Source organism: Perna viridis, chromosome 4 (genome assembly GCF_037379345.1).
Source record: "Perna viridis isolate PV_CMFRI_1.1 ecotype Kerala chromosome 4, ASM3737934v1, whole genome shotgun sequence".
Lineage (NCBI taxonomy): Eukaryota > Metazoa > Mollusca > Bivalvia > Mytilida > Mytilidae > Perna > Perna viridis.
The window spans coordinates 17,919,414-17,941,429 of record NC_142448.1 but is presented as its reverse complement, the minus strand read 5'-3'; the positions used below and the strand labels follow the sequence as shown (position 1 = coordinate 17,941,429).

At 32.2% G+C, this 22,016-nt stretch overlaps 1 protein-coding gene across 15 annotated transcripts in view; it reads left to right on the top strand.

Annotated features, from left to right (window-relative positions):
* The first annotated feature begins 539 nt into the window (after nucleotides 1–539).
* Nucleotides 540–22,016, top strand: part of LOC148619140 (uncharacterized) — a 42,570-nt gene continuing 21,093 nt past the window's right edge. For 7 of the 15 annotated variants that reach the window (XM_088578718.1, XM_088578724.1, XM_088578715.1 and 4 more), the window contains exons 1-13: nucleotides 540–1,115; nucleotides 3,419–3,575; nucleotides 7,073–7,100; nucleotides 13,851–13,968; nucleotides 14,588–14,611; nucleotides 16,062–16,079; nucleotides 18,244–18,336; nucleotides 18,779–18,842; nucleotides 19,698–19,796; nucleotides 20,192–20,335; nucleotides 20,639–20,734; nucleotides 21,247–21,365; nucleotides 21,589–21,741. In XM_088578718.1, the coding sequence (XP_088434844.1) occupies nucleotides 762–1,115; nucleotides 3,419–3,575; nucleotides 7,073–7,100; nucleotides 13,851–13,968; nucleotides 14,588–14,611; nucleotides 16,062–16,079; nucleotides 18,244–18,336; nucleotides 18,779–18,842; nucleotides 19,698–19,796; nucleotides 20,192–20,335; nucleotides 20,639–20,734; nucleotides 21,247–21,365; nucleotides 21,589–21,741 (1,467 nt within the window). In that variant the 5' untranslated portion in view covers nucleotides 540–761. Of the gene's footprint in view, nucleotides 1,116–3,418; nucleotides 3,576–7,072; nucleotides 7,101–13,850; nucleotides 13,969–14,587; nucleotides 14,612–15,495; nucleotides 15,532–16,061; nucleotides 16,080–18,243; nucleotides 18,337–18,778; nucleotides 18,843–19,697; nucleotides 19,797–20,191; nucleotides 20,336–20,638; nucleotides 20,735–21,246; nucleotides 21,366–21,588; nucleotides 21,742–22,016 lie in introns of all 15 variants that reach the window. The other 8 variants (XM_088578726.1, XM_088578719.1, XM_088578714.1 and 5 more) reach the window with 4 other exon arrangements.

Sequence of the window (22,016 nt, the reverse complement as noted above, 5' to 3'; positions counted from 1 at the left end):
AATAAAATTTGAGGGGTCCAAACCCCTTGCACGCCCACCAGTCCACAAACGGGCTTGCTCCCACTATCAATATATGCAGTCTTGTCTTGGGGCAGGATGCATGACTGCATGGCTGTCCCTCGGGCCAGTTTTATCTTCACTCTAATTTTCAACATTTCAATAACGACATGGGTCTATATGATAACGATGAATGTTTATGAATTCACTCCCTGTTAGAATGTACAAACATAAGTCCAAACGTTTTGATTCACCGGAGACCTGCACCTATATGATGATGTCACGTTTCTACCGTTTTCACCGTGCGTAATATTATTTCCGGGTTATGCCAAAGGAATGTCATTGATGTCTTTGGAATTCGGAAGGGGCGTGTCGACAAGCACCTGTCAAAGTTTCGTTGACACTCTTTCATAGCATGATGTTATTATCTAATGTACTAAATTTATTTATTAAAAGGTACCAACTGAATTTCTTTCGAAAATAAACTTGGATTAATTATAGCACGTTAGCTTTACCCATTTCACCTTTTTGAAAAGTCACGTGATTTCCACTGAATCAAGTTTTCTCGTCAGTCAAAAGCGGGCGGCGGCCCGAAAAGTAATCTGTGAATGTGTGCAAATAGTGAATGTTTTAATTTGATATTAGCAGTGTATTGTACTTTGGTTGATTATTAGGATTAGACAGTTGGTTTGTTTTGAGGAGACAATATAAAGTTTACCATAGTTTATATAGTTTCGTAGTCGAATAAAGCCGACTCATTGAAAATGGCGGACGACCCGTACGGAAGCGTGAGTGCACAAGAGCTGAAATATTTGGCTGTTGATAGAAATACTATCAACGATCCTATGGTCCAAGCAGAATGGGCCGCCAAGAAGTTGATATGGGTCCCTCACGAAACCCATGGATTTTGTGCAGCAAGTGTAAAGGCCGAATTCGGAGAGGAAATGGAAGTAGAGTTGGAAGAATCAGGAAAAAGAGTTCGCGTGCACAGAGATGACTGTCAGAAAATGAATCCTCCTAAATTTAGCAAAGTAGAGGATATGGCAGAATTGACATGCCTTAATGAGGCTTCTGTATTATTCAATCTGAAAGACAGATACTACTCTGGTCTTATCTACGTAAGTATAACATCCGCCAGACTATAAATGATTGAGAACCACTGCGCACTGAGAACAGATACATGTATGTACACACATTGGTTTGTCTATTGGACTGCCACTTAATGAACACCTCTATTCATGTCAGTATCATCAGTTCCTATGGGTTTGATCGTCGTCCAGGGCCTAATCTATATGTAGAACGAGAAATGAGCAAGAACCTCCCTTGTTTGTGCTTTCTCCCGTTTGTCTTTGACAGGGAGATGTTTTTGTTCTCCATATAGATTATGTAGATGTAAATGTCAGAATTGTTGTTTTTCAAACAGAAGTTCCAAAAACTTCTCATTGTCATTTGACAGTCTTCGAAATTGACCACCAGCCCTACTCCCAAGGCTGGTAAAAATGCTGACTGGACCAAATCAGAAATTACACGTCTGTCCTTGTTAACAACATCGAGTCATAGCAGCATCCTTGTAAAATAACTTTTGACCAATGAGGAACGTTACAAACGATGGCAACCTAGAATGCAAAACAGTTTCTGAATCTGTCCATTTTACATTTAGCTAACTTGCCAATGATTACCAAATAAGTTCATTAAAAAATTTTGAAGTTGGGATTGTCAGAAATTTAAAAGGCAAAGACTGCTGTCATCAATGTCTAGATTATAGGCCCTGTCATCACCAATACATTTGATTACTTAAAAAAAGTGAAATGAAATATTGGTGATCAAATTTGTGAGAAAGGCTGTAACTAATCTCATACTAGTATGATAATGTACATCTTAAAATTGTATGACATACATGTACATGTATATGACCTGTTAATACCATTGTATACAGCAGTATATAAGGTCAGGTAGACTGAAGACAGTGTCAATTATGTACAGTACAGAAAGAGACATACCGTGACTGATCACCAACATAGCCATATATAGTTGTACAACACTCTTAGAGTGGTAGCCAATAATATTACTATTTCTTAAAATTGCTTACAATTTTTTTTGGGGGGGAAGTTGTTGGGTATAACCTTCCATTCAAAATTGAAACAAAAAATTGGGAACTAACTTTCTTTTCAGTCCTATAAGAATACAGGGGTGATTTTCTTCCGTTTTTTAGCGGATTTGTGCTATTTCAAAACTGGATTTTCCTGTTACAATTCTTTTTTTATTGTGTATTTACTTCTGATTTTGTCAATTTCCACATTGTTTGTTGACCTTGTAAAATCATCTTTGAGAATAATTTAGCAATGTTCAAATTGCATGTTAAAAGTGTACATGGCTTCTTGTCACAATCTTAGGTTGAAGCGAAACTTGTTGAACTTTCAATTAGTATTTTGTAGGCCTTTAACTGATGGGTAATGATTAAAAACTTGGTGCTGATTGATATAGAACATACAGCATTAATAATTGAATGTACATGTATTTGGATTATACATGTACATGTATACTGGTACATTTCAGAAATGTTTCATACTCACACACACGATTTCTAAAATTATAACAGCTGATTCACCATCACTAAAATGCAATCGATGTGCTGATATTCAAATGTACATATTGTATAAATGACTTTTAAAATTAACTTTGGTACATTATGTACGTTGATTTTTGGTTTATAGGGACAAACATGTAACCATTAAATAATATGGAAATCTGCAAAATCAAACTATCAAAAACCAGACTTTATCTGTGCAATAACCATTCATCATCTTATAAATAATGAGTGTTATTTTTTTATTTTAAGTCCATAGAAAACCATCATTTATATAATTTTATCTTCTTGTGAATTATTCAGGCCGTATTCAGCATCAATCAGAGTGATACAACCCAAATTTAATTATTTCATTAATCCTATTCAGCTATATTATGAACAAAATGTAGACTCTTGGTGCAGTTAAACATGGCATTTCCTTTGATTGAACATACAGACCATTGTCCCTCCCCAGTTAGAATTATAATGGACAAGAATTAGCTTTTGAATTTTAAGGTCACGAGTCTTAACCAAATCTTCAGTTTTGTTTTTTATATTCATAAATTGTGCATTTTCATAAAGCATTGACCAGTGAGAAGAAAATTTCATTAGACCAGTTATCCAGTTTAAAGTTTTGCATGGACCTTAGGCTATTTTAATGGGACTAATACATTCTTCGCTTTTGGTATCGTCTGAGGGCGAAGTGAGTGACTCCAGGGCAACTATTTTTCCCGAATCACCCAGTAGCGTGAGCCCTGGTTAATACATTGTTGTACACCACTATTTGTCCACTATGTGTAATGTATGAATGGATAGAGAATATTGATGCACATATTTTTCTTTTTTTTTTTTTAGACTTATTCAGGTTTATTTTGTGTAGTTGTTAATCCGTACAAAAAGCTCCCAATATACACAGATAAAGTTATAGAACTGTACAAAGGAAAGAAAAGACATGAAGTGCCTCCTCATGTGTTCGCTATTACTGATACAGCATACAGAAGCATGCTTCAAGGTAATTGTTCGTTATATGGCGTTGAGTTCAAAGATTTGGGCTTAAAGCCCCTGTATTGTACTTTTCTTTCATAATTTGCAATCTCTTTTGCCTTGAAACATAGAAAAATGAAGATTTGGCTATCACTTTTTTACTCTAGATCACGATCAGAGTTTTTTTTAGGTTTCAATTTGCATACTAAAAGTTCGCTTATAACACTATAACATGACTGATTTAGACATAATATGAAGACAAATAATCCCGAGATTTTAGACATTTTTATTTTTATTTTTTTATATATATATATATATATATATATATATATATATATATATATATATATATATATATATATATATATATATATATATTCACTGGTAAATGTCTTAAAGCTTAAATATATTTTTATCAATGTAGCTGTTGACATGGTGTAATTTGTGTAGTTGCAAAATGTGCGCATGCTTTTCTTTATATATGAACCTAAACAAATAGATGCTAGGAATAAATAATTGGTATATTTTGAACATGTATATGTATCTTACAATTTAAAACAAGACTAGAATTTCATTTGATATTGAATAAAAGTGTTCTCTTTTGTGTTGAAGTAATAGAATAAGCCGTGTACATTGCTAGATTAAAGGGAAACTTGTTGAAAATTTATCCTAAATAGTACAAGAATGAGTTAATTTTGTTTACTGTATTATTGAAATGAATAATTTTGTTGGGTTATGTATTTACTTGGTTGAATTTTTATCATATACTTATTTGTTTTTAATAAAACTATTATGATAGATTTACCATTAAGGTCATCACACATGAGTGATTATTTAGAGTATTCAGTAGATAAATATTATATAATTCCCTCTTTTCCAAATAACAGTAAAATCCTTCATTATAAGGTGAATAGAAATTATATATACCTGCTGATAAATGCCTATAAAAACATTGTTGCAATAGTACATTTATGTACATGATGAACATTTATGCACATGTATGCATCTTACAAGTACTTTTTAAAGCATCATTAAAACAAGCCCAAACCATGAATCAGTGGTTTCTCTCAAAGTTCAATAAAATGATTGGCATAATATGTAATATGTTTTACAGAATCTTTCTGTTTTATTTGAACCATAATGAAAATATCTTCCCTTTCATTAATACCTACATTGTATGTATGTAAAAACACTACATTTAATTATAATTTTTTTCAACTGCTTGTTGATCTGATATTACAAAAGCTATTAAATTTTAATCATTTCCTTTCAAAAAATTATCTTAATACATGTACATGCAGCATCCTCTTAAGTGACAATAACAGCTTTGTTATACAGTTTTTTGAGGGATGCAGATTTTTTAGTTAAAATTTGTTGTTGTATTGGATTATGTTAAGTCATTTACAAGTGACTAATTAGAAGCTTAACATGTAGTTAATGTATTCATAAGTAGACAGTTTACAGTGTTTTTTTCTTCTTTCTGATAGGGGTTACATTTTGAAGTGATGCTCCTAATCCCTTTCCATATTATAAAGCTCTTCTTGGTTAAAGGAAAATGCATATGACCCTTCATATTGTTTGATTATTTAATAGTAGTCCTCATAATCTGCTAAAATGGTCCTTCTATATACTGATCCATGTGACATTTAGCATATGGTGTTTTCTCTATCAAGGAGATCTTTGAATGTTATACTATAGTGAGACTCCTGTTTAAAAATTTTGTGGTCCTATAATGGTATGCTGCTGTCTTCCATGTTGTCCTTACTTTCATTTATTTTTTAATGTGATTACTTGATTATTAGTTAGTTGTCTGATAGTGGATTTCAATCAAGTTTTGTACTCAAGGTTTTATACCACAAATGAAAGGTTTGTATTGATTTTTAAGGTTGTTGTCAAAACTGTTTCTTCTACCCTGGACTTGACTTATTATGAGCAATTCAGCAGGTGTTTCTAGAAAAGCAGGGGATGCTAATCCTACCTTTGTATGTATTATTTTGGTTATTTTATGTTCTTTGTTGTGTATGTCTGTTTTCCATGTCTGGTCTTTGTCCCTGGATTTTATTATTTTGATTTCTGCGAGAGTTTTGGTTCTCTTAGGGGTAGAATATGAACAGTTTGTGAATTAAGGGCTGATAAGTGCAAAAAAACTAGTATTTTTTTCTGGTTACCATATATTCATGTAAAAGCTTACGTCAAGTGTATTGGTCTGGTTCATTACCACTTTAGGAAGGTTTTGATTGAGTTGGGTCATGAAGGATTAGGGATCCAAAAGGGACAAAAAAAAACCAACCATTTTCCAGGTGTCTGCACATTTACTTGAGTGAAATGGTATGAATCTCTATTACAGGTGGGGCATTTTTCAAAAGCTAACAGCTTTGTCTGTTCTTTGGTGTCCCTGATCTTAACCAGGTGAAAATATCTGTTTCACTGGTGTACTCAGAAATTTCTATGGGCAGTTTATCAGATGTTAGGGTTTAATCTTCATTGGAATGTGATAAGGTTTTCATAAGAGGATGAGAAAGTTGTCCTCTCTTCAGAACTATTGATACAATGCTTGAACAGTAACTGATAAAATATTTAAAAGATGAACTTATTGGAAGTATTTTAAAAGAGAAGAGTCGCATGTAATAATATAAAACTTCTTTGTCTTTAAAAATATACATAGACCAGTGTTTTTATTAGGATCAGGCTGGAGATCAATTCATGCTTCAAGCACGTGCCTGGCTGGTTCAAGTGGGAAAAATTACATATCATTCAATTAAGAATTTTTCAAATTTTTATATGACCTTTAAGAGAAAAAATAGTGAAAACACTGCATAGACTAACAGTGTAATATTTTAAGTGGATGTTTTGTATTATCCTACTTTACTTTGCTATAACTGAACGGGAAATTGTCTCATAAAAGTATTTCCTGTTCAATCTTGTTAAAATTCCCTGTTGTACCATAAGTTAAAGCAGTTGTAAAGTACAAGTATAAAAAAACACACTAGATTATATATAACATAAACTGAATTTGAGTACATTTGTAAATTGGACGTTTTGATTTTTTGTAGCCTCTGCTTTCAATTCATACACACACCCATCATTCTTTCACTGAAACTGTTCATTGTAATACTTGTGCATTTACGTAGAGTAATGTAAGAAGAAATAATTAAGATGTCAGATAAGCCAATAGATTTTTGATGATATGTTTGGATGAAAGCATAACAAACCTCTTCCTGTCATTTTAGGTTTTTCGTTGTTGCATGGATGATTTGGAATATGTGACTGACTGTCTTTTAGTTTGAAATCAAAAGATGTTCAATAAAATCTGTACAAACTGTAATACAATTAAACTGTGTGAACTAAACAGATCGTGGTTGATTGTGATGTCTAATGCATTTACTATTCAAGAGTTATGGCCCTTTTTCTCTTAAACATATAAATGCTAGGGTGTCTGTGTCAGATTTAATGGTTGGAGCATTCTTGACAAACACTGCTGCTTTGACTTCAATAGGTATTGAGAACACTCTTTTCTATTTTCAGATCGTGAAGACCAGTCCATTCTCTGCACGTAAGTTTATATAGCATGTCTTGATAGCATTTTATATCATGTTAAGGAACTACAAAAAAATCTTTTTTTTTTTAAACTTGAGTCAAAAATACATTGAAGGAATTGATTGTGAAATAGATTTCCCCACTAAACAGTTCTGAACTGTATGGTACATGGTATATCTGATGAGGGCAATAACATGACCTGAGTTAGACTTGTATACTACAAGTAGATTGATGGTTGTGGGACAGACTGATCTGGTATAGATTTTTCTCTAATGATTGAGATACTTCTAATATGGTTATGTACAGTAAGTGAGCACCTAGGCTTAATATATGTAAATGTGATCCATTGTGTGGCGATAAAAGGTTGAGGTAGGGGAGATGAAAAAAAGTTTAATCGTTAACAAGTATACGGTTTACAACAAAATTAGGTCCAAGTCTTTCCGAGCATTTCAAGACTGACCAAATTTAAAACAAGATCTGACTGGTTCAGTAATTTGATTTTACAAGTCAGCAAATTTCAGTTATGCAAAGACAATGTGAAGAGGTAAGATAAACATAAGTTTATGTGGTTTTACATAATTCATAGTGTACAATCCTGTCATAGTTAAGGGGACACACATTAACATGTATTTATCAATTTACCTATTACGTAAATTGATCTCGTCACAAGTATGATAAATGCAATGCTCTAATAACGTGTACTAATTCCCTATTATTATTTTGTTTTGTGAATAAACACATAGACCCTTAAGGAAGATCTCTAATGTCAACATAGAAAATACATGACCCATAACCATTTAAAAATAATGACCACTTGTGTTTAAAGACTTATCATAGAGATATCTGACCCTAACATCAGAGATATTTTTCCACCACACTTAAATTAGACTATAATTGCAGGTTTGTGTTGGAATGCTATGAAATTACTCCATTATTTCATTATTTACCTAATATCTTTGTAATTGAAAATGAATTGTATAGCAAAGAATAATATTAAACAGGATTGGTTTTGATGAGGTGTCAGATGATCATTTGAGGGATGTTTTTGTGTGCAAAATGCTCATGTTTCAATTCTCAAAATATATTAAAAACAATGCAAGCAAAACTTGTTGACATAAATTTCAAGGTTATTTAATAAATTTGTAGGTAGGTTGTTGTTCAAAAGGTGATTTTATTACATGTAAGTCCTATGTTACTGTTTACTAAAGAAAAAATTTGAATGTAAACTTATGAAGACTACAATTCAAAAATCAACAAAATACCCAATGACAAACACCCTTTAAATATCCTTTACTGCTGTCTTGTGTAAATTCATATCATTTTGCAATGACTTGTCTTATCATACAAACATGTTAAAAAGTTATTCAGGCATTTAAAAGTTCACATTCCACTACGTCACAGACTACTGAAGAAGTCTTTTTAATGATCTGACTGCTACAAATGGGTCAGTCTTAAAATGATAGTAACGTAATGAGTCATTTACATAGGCTTTTCCCATATATGGTTAAATAATTGCAGATATAAAGGTAGCAATGTAACACATTTGTGGTTTAGATTGTTGACAAATGTTTGTCAAACCTTCATTGCACTTGAGTGAATTTATAACACACTGAAGTTGGTAATGTCATAAAGTATAAATTATTGTGTTTTCATGATAGTTTTAATTTGAATGTCCATAGGGTTATCTAGGATGATGTTTATCAAAATGTGTCATACACTGAAGGAAGAAATTTTGACAATTCTGTTTCATAATATGCAATGCCAATAAATAGTTCAGTTTTAAACAGTGCAGATGAATTTGGTACTTCTTTGGTCTGTTGTGTCACACATTCAAGTGGTTAGAGTACCGTAGCTTGTTTGGCCATCCATTTTGCCATACAGAGCTGCAGTAAATATATAGACATTTTCACTCATTTAAAATCGTGGCATTTTCCTTTTCAAATTGACCCTGCTTATGATGTGGTATTACATAGTATTGCACACACTTCAAGTAAAGTGATTAAGTGCACCTATAATCTGAGATCTAAGAAATTTGCACAGGATCTTTCATAAGCTTACAACTATTTCCTTAATAAGTGTTGCCTTTTCTTGTACTTGAGAGTTTTTGTTTTGAGACCTTGAAAAAAGATATTTTAGTAGTTAAACTACTACTTGTACATGTATGTGTCTTGCATCACACAAGCTACATGTAGTAATGTTTTAACTTCTGTTTATAACTCATTTGGTTTTATCGGTTATACTTTTGTTGATGAAATTGTATGGTAAAATGTGTTTTGCCACTGAAGATTGAAATACCTCCGCTAACTTTCCAAAACATATTGACCAGTTTTCAGTCATTTGGACTGTTTAACATAATCTACTTGACAGATTTTTTATCTTTTCGTTGGGTTTTAAAATGGGCTATAATTCTGGACCACATTTTTGGTCTGAAATTATACATGAACAGACATCAGCTGTAACTGTTCACTCAAAAATATCTATTCATAACTTCTCTCAAGGTCTATATCTATCAAACAATGTGGCATTCCTAAAAATAGTTCAGTGTAAATGAGAGTTACAGATTGGAATTTAATCAGTGAAAAAGTTTGTTAGATTCAGACTGATAAATAGATACTATCATTTATGTGATGTGGGAAGTTTGAGAACATAACAATGGTGCTGTATCTGTATCTAATCATTGGTAATCATTAGGGAAGATTTGCATGTAGTTCAAAGCTTCTAACAAATGATTGAAGGGGTATTGATGAGTCTCATTTGGTTTTGATGAAAAGTAATTTTAAGATTAGTTTGTAGACCTTCTTTATATTTTTATACCCAGTTTTGTTACTGGTAAAGGGTTATAAAGATGTCGTGTATAAGTGGTTGTAAAATGCGGATATTGGACTTTTCTTGACTTAAAATTTCACTTGTAAATATTATTATATGACCTACTTAACTATGACCCAAGGTGAACTTTCCACAGATGGCTCTTATAATTGTAAGTTCAAAATCTTCCCAAACAGGTTTTCTCTGTTTACAAAATCTATTCACTAAAACTGCTCTTAACTAAGTAGGTCAATACTATGCTGTATTATTTCTTTTATCTTGTTCCATATCCCATTTCATATATGGTATTGAACCATCTTCTCTAGTATTGTTGCTATGATTTTATCTTGACTTGCACTAACTTAAACAAACTGTAGAAAATATGCATTTCATACACCATTTCTCCTTAGCGTTTTTTGGAAAGTCTTCAAAAATAGGTTCCTCTTTCCTTATCGATTGTAACCGCTATCGAAAGATTATACCCTCTGCTTTACAGGAGGTATATAGTGATCATGATGTCCATTTGTCATTCCGTTCACCCAACCATAGACTTGCTACAATATATTTTATTGGATAAAATATCATTACTGTACAGCAGCTGAATAGTGAATGAATATTTGATAGCAATGATATTTAATAAAATATAATATATATTACAGAGAGACTTGTATCAAGTCTAGTCCAACCACAACTTTTTTTGGTTCAGTGTTCTCTGCAATTATATATCACAGCCATTTAATATTTTGACAGAAGCTTTCAGACTGAAGCAAAATCAACTTCCTGTTTGATAATTTAGATTTTATTTTGGCTATTTGGTTTCTTGAGTAGGGAGCATGGGGTGTCCTTTAGTGAGGTTTCCTCACAGTTTTCCTTGTTAATGTTTAGACCCCTGTATTATTATACTCCCTGCAAACTAAGTTTTGGGGGTGTATAGGTTTCACTGTCACCCTGTCTGTCTGTCCATCCAAACTTTTTTCTAAGCAACTTGCAGTATTGTTATGAAATTCTGTAGGATTTGATATAACCACATGGAGATGTATATACTGTCAGAAATGATGGCATTTTTGGTAGAAATTATGACCGTTAGAACTCTTTAAGAAAAAAATTGTCTTGAGCATTGTCCCGAACTCCTCAACAACTTGCAGGATTGTTATGAAACTCAATAGAGTGTTAGATTATCATATAGAGATGTGCATATTGTCAGGAATTTATGTTTGAAAAAAATTGTAGAAATTATGGCTGTTGGACTTTTTTCTGCAAAGCTTGGTCAGGTGAATTGACCACAACTCCTCCTTAAAGACTAGCAGGATTTTTATAAAACTCAGTGGAGTGTTAGTTCACCATATAGAGATGGGCATGTTGGCAGGAGTTAGTCATTTTCTGTTATTGTCTTGTGAAAGAAAAGTAGTACTGATTGCTGTTAGTGTGTCAAAAGTGTTAGTCTGCCACCATGAAATTGTGTCCAGTATGAATTTTATGTCCACGTATTCCCCAAATGATATAGGGTTCAACAGTCTGGGGGGATATTAGTCCAGTTAAGGGCAATGTCAAGTTTAATTCTATATCTATCTATACAAATCTATCACTCAAGTTCAAAAATATTCAGTAAAGTTCAGACTACTTTGTTCTCATTGGACCACTTCATTAAATGCAAATAAGCTTCACGTTCTGATCCTATTACAGATTATATTTTCACTTTCTTTTGTATTAGATAAGATTCCAATATGACTGTTGTGTGAATCTGGCTAGAGATTGATTCATTCATATGGGAAGTTGAGTCATTCCAACCATCTGTCATACTATCATAGCTTTTAATTCATTGTCAGTCTAGTGCTGCATTGAAATTGTTTCTTCTTTTTTCTCTTCTACACTATAATCAGAGGGATGTGTGTTTTGCAGTAATCCTCCTGAACTGTATTTTTAGCTGCATTTCTATCTTGAATAACACAGTCTAGACAATCCTTATTTATTGTCCAGGCTGTGTGTTCAGATGTTATGTGTTATGTAGATTTTCAAGGGCATGAAAGAAAAATATATATGTGTATTATTAAGGTTTGGCCAGAGGTGCATTTTAATAAATTTCATGGTAGACTTGGCAAAAAATAATATAGAATGTGAGTTATGTACATGTGTAAAAAATGACATCTACACCTGTGTTTACTGGCTTTAAATTGATCATAGATATTGTTCCCATTCATTAACTTGGTAATAGGTAAAGGAATCCTGGTCATTAGTCTCAGTAGTTCTAATAATAGATGCATCATGATTACCTGGTCTGGCCATTATGTTTTAAATTCCGGAGTGGGCAGAATTTCCTCCACTCATTAGTTTTTCTACCTGAATTTTTGACATTGCATGTTTTCATAAGCATGAAATGCATTAGAGCAGATAGACTTGTATGTTTCATGTCTTGATTTAATTATCTACCATTAAAATATAACATGTCAAGACTTCTATTTGGTGCATTTTTAATAGTGTGTTTGTGTATGGGCTTATAGTAACTTCATATTGTTTCTGGTTAAATCATTTTTTCTTTGCAAAAATACATCTGTGATATTTGTCTACTACACCTCTGGGCAAGATTGAAGACAATTTTGTAAAATAGAACAGTAATCAGTGTTCAGTTGTCTGTGTGTGAAAAAAGGTTCAGTACCATTTTTTATTGTAAAAGTTAATATTTCCTGTAAGCTAACCCACAGAAAAACAAAATAAAAAAAAATATTCAGGAATCTAAATCTAATGATTCTGACTTCCAAAGGTAAAATGTATATAGAGTGGTGTACAGGATTAGAACAGTACTTCTAATGTTAATGCCTGTGACCATTTTCTCTCCATTCACTTATTTAAAAGTTCTTATGTCAATGACACTACTTTGAATTTTAGATGAGTGACATTATTTCCAATGTGTCAAAGTAACCACTGTTTTACAATGAAGTCAGACATAAAAATCCACAAGAATGTGTCACTTGTCACTAAGATATTTGTTGAATGATACTTCATGTAACTGGCCTTTTGTATCCATATTTATAACTATCATCATGGCTTTGTTTACATGGACCCTTGCCCAAATACTGCCTAAAGTATTCTATTTTGCCATATTCTAACCCGAGCCATATGGTATTGTAATTAAAATGTTGTACATGTAATTCAGAGTTCTGAGAATGTATTGATTGATTGATTGTTGGGGTTTAACGCCCAAGCAGCAATATTTCAGCTATATTCAGGCGATGAACATGTAACGGATGATAAAATGGAAAATGGGATGGGACACAAGGATTATAGGGTTGATAAATTTTGATTGCCACAAGATAAAAGGGAAGGATGGGTAAGGTTGGGCAATTTAGCCTCCTGTGGCAGAGCGCAAAGGTTCCTACTCATATCGAATACTACAGCTTGGTTCTTTAATGTGTGAGGAACGTGACATCTTTCCCACTATGGTTTGCGGTCAGGTTTTCTATATTATAGCCTGACAACCCCAGCATGTAACACGCCAGGGGTACCCCATTCTACCACCTTGGGAACACATCCCAGTTGCTCTGTGGGCAGAGCGCCTAGCCCGCGGCTAGGTTTCTGAGCACTATTTAGTCGCCTTTTACGACGAGCTTAACGCTGCTGCAGGCCTATTCTTTTAACACCCGGACCTGCACAGGGCTCTGAGAATGTAGCATCAATCAGTCTGCAAACACACAAATGTTATATAGTCATCAATAAAGTCTACTTCAGTACAATTTATATTTTGTTCACAGTTCAATTCATTCTTGCACCCAGATGACCCGAAGAATATTTCTTTTAAATTCAGTTTTTTAACAAAATGCTAAGTCCTCCAAACTTTCTTGCTATCCTTTTTTTTTTTTTTTTTTTGACAGGACAAATTTGTTTTTCCTTCTTTTGTTATTGTCTTGCTTGACTTACGGTACTTCTCTTTGATATCTCATCTAATATTATTTTTCACTTATTACAGAGGAGAATCTGGAGCTGGCAAGACAGAGAACACAAAGAAAGTCATCCAATATTTAGCCTTTGTAGCAGCATCTAGTAGAACATCTCAAAGGTCTTCTGTGTCTAGTTTACATATACCGGTAAGTAATGGTGTGGATGTAGTGGCTTTAGCTCGCAGGCTGAATTAATAACATGATTGGGGCTACCAAAGATTGTTTGAGTTGCTTAAATAATTTGACTTAAAACTGAATCTGATGCATTGATGCCTAGATTTGAATTAACATTTTCCTGTTTTTTTTTCTCTCAATGGATAGTGGTCAATTACAGACTTCAGAAAATGACTTCTTTTGAATAAATATTTGTTTTTGATGGTGTTAAGTATCTAGTTGCTTAGATAGCTCATGATGTCACATGATATAGATATAGATATATATACACTGCACTATGCCAGTTTGGTTTTTGGGATACATTTGTATAGATTCTACATGGTATGGTAGAATCTTGCCATAAAGGAATTTTAGTTGCTAAACATACTATGGGTTTTCTATCTTTGTAGTGGCAAAGCTTGCTTACAAAGAAACATCTTTGACTTGAATAGGGAAAAAAAGCATATCTAATCAAAGTTTGGTTACAATCTCTTCATTACTGATTGACAACATTATAATGTTAAAAATCCTTTTGAATAAACATGACACAATTCCAGCAACACATATTCCATTATAAAGCAAAATTATTTGAATAATTTCTTTGATGTTTAAGGGTGGAAGTTCGGATCACAATTTGGTAGGTTGTAGTAGGATAATACAGTACATGTTTTAACATAGTAAAGGGAACTAATTCTGCAGGTTTGCTGTATGTGCTTGTTATTCAAGGATACCAAAGCTTCAGAACCCAATTGTTAGATTGTTCTAACAGTCCTGCAGAATTATCTCTTGAAATACATATATAGATGTTTTGATAACAGTGTGATCATTGTGTTGTGTAAGGTGCATGTGTGCATCAAAGTGTGTATTGCAGTCTTTGCATGTCAATTAACAAGTGTGTATTCTTTGTGTAAAATATGCAAGAAAGACACATGCTATGCAGCTTATTGGAGAAGTTTTGTTTGTTTGACATAGGAAACAGCAGGTTAAGAGATGTCAGACATGCTTCCCCCTTTTAATTGAATTAAATTAAAATCAGTTTGAAAAGCTGTGGCCCATATGTAATATTCATTTCTATAATGATTACCTCTACAGTGGGTACAATTTACAAATTATGTAACAGCACAGTAAATGTGAATAATTAATGATATGCATATCATTTCCTTAAGGATAGGTACCTTACTGGTAAATGTATTGAACTGACTCATTTAAATCATGTACTGGTACTTAGTGTCTCGTGGTTTTTTTATGTTTCTTTTTCATGTTTGAATAAACAAAGGCCAATCATTCATATTTTTTTAAGAAAATTTTAAATTAAAAAAAAAATGCTTCTTGTTCCCTCTTCAGACGATAATGGAGTTTTTCGTCTATGATCTACCACAGCCTGAAGCATTTTTTATTGACACATTTGTGAAATATTTTGAGTAGAAATATAATAGGATTTCCCAGTGGTGTGAGGACTATTGTTGTTTTAAGTATCCCTTATTATCATGCTCCTGTATGTAAACTTTTCTTGGTAAATAGACAGGAGCTACGGGTAGTGGCAATGCATTTGTACAGGTGAGTTTCAACACCATGGCATGATCTAAAACAAATACCTAAATTCCTTAGAACACTAAAATTTCTTTCATCAACAAATTCTTGTAAGTTGAGCATATGTACTGAACCTATTGTTCATAAAGTGCCTTGAGGAAATAGAGTGCCCTTATATGGACATGTCTGGTTATCTCATTAGCATGAACTAGATAAAGAAGCATGTGTGGCTTAGCTTTCACCTTTCTTTCTTGTGTATGGTTAGACTTTAGAGCAAGAGGTAGATCTACTCGAAGTGATTTTAAGGAAAATATTTTGCCAAACATTTACATTGTAATTAAATTCTTATAACATACATTTTATTATTCAAAATTTGTAAGCTTTCCAATTTAACATATTTATATAAAAGCTGATAATATCTAAAGTTAAAATATTTCAGTGTTTTTTTTTTTTTTTAAATAAATATGAGTAACTTGATTAAGTGTAAAGCATGAGTGAATCATATATGTCTATTTCGCATGAATAATACTTTTTGTTTCTTTTCTGTCATGTGACAGCACAAGGATGTGAACCTTGTAAGTACATCGTAAAGGGACACAACTCTTCTGTAGTACATATAGCAAAGGGGCATTAGAAGCAGTTAAAGACCTACTAAACATTTAATGTGGATTGGGTTCAAATGGAAACTAGTTATAGCACTTAGAATACTATCTAATGCCCTTTTGGTATTGAGTTGATGTAAAATATTTTTCACTGTTTTTACGTGCATTTGTTTTGTAACAGTCTGGTAATTCATTAAGTGACTGTTGTGTTGTATTTGAAAGTTTTAGAATTTGATATTTTTTAATTAACATTTTTTTTCTAATCCATATTTGTTTCTCTTTTGATCGCTTAACCAGCATTTGGGAGAAATGGTAGGCAACAAGATTTCCTTTATCATTGTTTCCTTATGAAATTGCATGTGATGGGAGAAAATATTATTACTTTGTTAAGTCAAAATCTAGAGAATGAAGTAAATTGTTTGGTTCATTTTCTTGAGAAATAAATTTGTTCGTTGCTTGGTATGATATTAAAATAAAAGTAAAAGGTTTATGGCAGGCAGATTAAATTTAGAAATCCTATAAATCTCACTTTGATGTTATCAGAGCAATCCAGTGAAGATAAATTGGGTTTCAATTTTCATTGCATAAGAGGAGACATGGTGAAATTTTATCTCTTCAGTTACATCAATAAATCCCCTTGTCTGTTTTGCTTCAATTGGCCAGAATTTTATTTTGTGCTTTTGTATTTTGTGCTTGTTTACAGTGTGGATTTTAATATTTGATCTTAATTTTAAATTACATGAACTTTTTGAATTGAATTAACATAATTTGGTGGCCATGAATAACCTTTGAAATGCATAGTATAGATTTTATACCACAACAAAAATTCTTTAGTTGGTATAATGGTATAGTGCTCCCAATCTTGATAGAATTTTACAAGAGTCCATTCCACATAAGAATTTGTATTCATTTATTGTATTATTGTCTGTTACATAGAAGAATTTGGGGCCAAGAAAGTGCAGAAAACCAGCATTTTTCTGGTTGCCAAAATAATTACCTTGAGTAAAAGTGAATGGATAGATATGAATTATTCTTCAAGGTTCCATCCCCCAAAAAAGAAAAGTTTTGATTGACTATGGGATTTCTTTAACTTAAGTATAAGTTACAGGGTTAACTAGTTATTTTTATGTACTTCCAAAGGGGTTATGTCCAAACAAACATTTCCGTTAATCTAGTATAATTTGCTTATTTTGTCTAATTGTTAATAGTTTGGAAACATTTGCAATCACAATCCAAAATTATTAATAAGAGTTGTATCAAGCTTGAATAGTGCTATTTGCCTAAACTATTCTTGGTGCTGCCTCAGCTGTCATATCAAGCTGCACCCTCCGAAGTTATTTTTTTATTGTTTTTATTACTCTTTTCCTTTCTTAAAATTCATGCTAAAAGGAAAAGGACTTTGATTTTTTATGGGGTTGTTTCTATGGCCTTTTATTTTAGATTCAGAATAATGAATAATTGAGCAATAGCCACATTTAAAAGGTAAAAAGGAACTACATGCAAATAAAATATACATGAAATGTAAAAAAAAAATATCTAGAATTAGGGCCAAAATTTGTGGCCTTACAGCCTTAGTCACGGGCAAAAAGTACTAAAATTTATTTTAGATTCAGGTTATGTTACTTTGAGGTGCCTGTATGACAAATAAATTGATATATCCTACACATTTTCCTCTATATACATTCATGCACACCCAAGTCATTAATGCTATTTTTTTATTATTGTTGCAGTTTTGAAGATAACATTTCATAAAAATGAACCCGTTTTATGAAATAAGCTGCTAAGTTTGTTCAAGGACAAAAATATTCAATGTAAAACAAAAAAAAGCTCAGTTTCCTTTATATCAAATTTTTAATCTGCAGGGAATGATGCATGATTGTATGGAGGTAAGTTTAAGTTATATAAAGGTAGCTGATGAATTATACATGAATATTTTTGTGACTTTGATAAAATGTTGCTGCACCTGCAAAAATGAGTATATAATGTGTCTAAACCATGTTAGTATGTAAAGCATCATGTCATACAGATTACTGTGTTAATCTCTATGTATCTATGGTGCAGTAAGATAAATTCTGAAATAAGTTTGTCATGAGATATTGTATTGCACATTTTACAATGAAAATAATGAATGTTTTAGGGAGAATTAGAGAACCAATTACTACAAGCCAATCCCATCTTAGAAGCTTTTGGTAATGCCAAGACCATCAAAAATGATAACTCTTCCAGATTTGTAAGTATTACAGTATGGTGGTATCTGTGTTTGTGTGGTATTAAATTTCAGAGTTCAAACATACATATTACAAGACATTTATCTGTACTTGCATATGATGTAACAGTAGAAATTTTAAATTGATGGGTTATTAACCCTTGGTTGGGAAGGAAATTTAAATAAAGACCATGAAGAAAGGTTATATTTAACATAAGAAATACAAGAGACTATTTGTTTTTCTAGCTTTCAAAATTAAATGGCCATTATCGGTATCTTTGATTTGAATAAACCATTGTTGCATACCTTCAGAGTCAATGTAGTTAATCAACAAAAGCAGACAAAACTATTCATGTTTTTAATGCTGAAAATTGTCCTTTTTTTTTTCATTTTGTTAATATGTTAAACTGCTATACTTAATGTGTTCAAAATGATTTAAAGTAAACTGTCATCATTTTACTTTCAGGGTAAATTTATCAGAATCAACTTTGACTCCTCAGGCTACATATCAGGAGCTAACATAGAGACATGTATCCTTATCTTTATGACTTCAACAAGATCTGATGTTTCAACTTTCAAATATGTAATATGAACACTTTATTGTTTTAGTTTAGATGTTACGTAAGATTTCTTGTGTTGAATTTACACATTTCACATCAAAATTTAAATACCCTGAAACATTTTTTCCACACAAAGTTTAAAAGGGCTTATAGTCTCTCAATAAGTTAATTTATAAATAAAATTTAATCAGAGCAAAGGAAGTAGAATTCATAAATGGTGACATTATCATATTTACATAAAATCGTGAAGGAAAAAAAATATTATAATTTTCTATGGTAAGGATAAATACAGACAGGTCTGCCACTAAAAAGCAAGCTTGTTGGAGACCAACAAGATTAAATATTAAGTAGCTGTCTTTGTAAGAATCATGCAAAATCTGAAAAATGTGATACACCCCAAAAAAGGCTACATATTTTTATTTTTGTAATTAAGTTGTTTTATGGGTCTATACTATGAAATGTGTAATTATTCATTCAAATCTGCCTGCTCTTAGGAGATAATCGACATTGAAAATACAGTAGATTCTGTTGTATTTGAGCGCTATTTACAGAGTTATCTCCCTTAATTTTGAATTCTACAGTGCATTCTATACAATTTTTATCTCCTAAGAGCACAGGTTATATGAAAAACCACATGTTTGTTTCTATTTACTATGACATTTCAAACAAAATATCAAAAATAAAAATATGTAGGCTTTTTACCCATGAATCACATTTTGCATGATCCTTAGCTGGAGTGCTACTTAAATCTTTTTCTGGGTTTACATATTTTAATGTTACCTTGAACATGATATGTGGTAGTGTAAATTCCTTAACAATACTAAGATCTCTTGGAGAAGTCTCGCTCCGTTAGACAGGCTAATGAAGAGAGATGTTTCCACATCTTCTACCAGTTCCTTACTGGAGCCACACCACAACAGAGGAGTAAGTGTTCTTAACCCTTACCCTAAGACATGTGTCAGAATTAGAAAAAAAGCGGTTAACTCATGGGGTTGACTACATAATTGAAGATGTCATCGTGTAATGGACAATAAAAATGTAGTGTTCCTATCACTATTGCTACATTCAATATAATGACCAATATAGTAAACAATTCCACTATTAAAATTAAAATTTAGAAACCAATTTAACAAGATGAAAAAGTAAGCATGATCTATTAGTGCATTATGAATAATCATATTATAAAAATAAACTACTAAATTTCTGGGAAAATTTTGTTATTAATTACATCAATAAAAGAAGGATTTTAAAACAAAAAAATAAAATGGCTTCAGCTCTGAATTTGCATGATTTTTTACTGATTTTTTTTCCAATTTCAGAGGACTTCCTATTAGACGACTACAGAAACTATCGCTTCTTGACAAGTGGTAGATTACCAGTACAGGGTGTTGATGATGCAGCAGAATTTAGACTGACCATTGAAGCCATGACAATCATGGGCATATGTCCAGAAGACCAAGCAGGTACTTGAGCTTTATAGTTTCTAATTAATATGTTTATGACTGTAGTGAAATTTGAAAATGTTCAGGTTATATCTCGGTTTTATGATAAGTAACTGCAATTTTCCCTGCCATTTACAATATGTACCTTATTATACTTCTGCCCAAACTACTTTCTCCTTGTTATATCTTCTGTCACGTCAGTTTGTCCATTCATTCATTTTTTTATATTCTTTCATGTTTGATGAAGACAAAATGTGACTGAATAAATAGGATTTTTTAATAAGCACATCACTACATATAACCTTTTGTTAAATTTTATTTAAGCTCTGCTGCGAGTCATTTCTGCTGTGCTAATGTTTGGTAACATGCAGTTTAAACAAGAGAGAAGCAGTGACCAGGCTACTATGCCAGATGATACAGGTGAGATAACATACTGTACAGTATTTTACTTTTAAAAGTCTCTCCTTGAAATTTCTTGACATCAAAAGGTATTCCTCGTGTGTATTTTTCAAGAACATTGTTATGAACAGAAAGTATGGATAATTTCAACATTTCAGGTATTGATAAAAGATGTCCCACTGTTTCAGATGCTTTTTGTCTGGTTTTGCCAAAGGTTTTCTATTCTTACCATGAAATCCTTGAACAATAAAAGATAATCTTTAGTGTGAATTACATCACACTATTATTTGATCTTACTTCCTCCTCAGATATACCCCCTGCTTTGTTTGTCTGCACTTTTTTCCTTACAATTTTCTCAGCAACTTATCGTAGTCACTTGATATGTTGCCTGTAGCCTTAAGAACTTAACAGGGTTGTATTTGGGGTTTTTTGTGTGTGTGTGTGTGGAATGGGGCTTTGTTTTGGTACTATAGAAAACGTAATGAATTATTTTAACAATTTGCCTGTTAAGTAATATGTTCTTTTATTTCCAGTTGCCCAGAAATCTTGCCATCTACTTGGTCTATCTGTTACTAATATGACCCAGGCATTCCTCAGGCCCAGAATCAAAGTCGGAAGAGATTTCGTTACCAAGGCCCAGACCAAAGAGCAGGTATAAATGCAAAAAGTTCATCTGAATGATTCATAAATCTATTTTGTAAAAATATAAATATAAAATATTGATGCTCTGTCAGACTGATAAATAAAAAGTACTGAAGAAAATAATACAACATTGCATTTGATAGATGGTTAACTTATTTTGTTTGAGGTACTGGACTTAGAACAATAAATTTTGTAGCTTTTAATTTTCTTGATTTGTGATTACTTTTTTTTAGGTTGAATTTGCTGTAGAAGCTATAGCCAAAGCTTGTTATGAGAGAATGTTTAGGTGGCTGGTGACCAGAATCAATAGGTCTTTGGACAGGACCAAGAGACAAGGTGCTTCCTTTATCGGTATCCTCGATATTGCTGGTTTTGAAATCTTTAAGGTGAGAAAAGTGCATTCCTCTGAATAAGAATTTGTACTAGTATATGAAATATGATATTCACTGAGTAGTTGATACATATTTGTGTTGGATGAAATATGGTACATTAGTTAAATGATAGCTTTGTAATTTATATACAATAACTGGAAGTAGATTTGTATTCATTGATATAAATGACAAGGGGAAGATGATACTTTCTTACTAACTGTGGCAGCATGATTTACCATATTTTGTTAAATAAGTCTGATGTATTATGACTTTTTTGGTCATTTGAATGT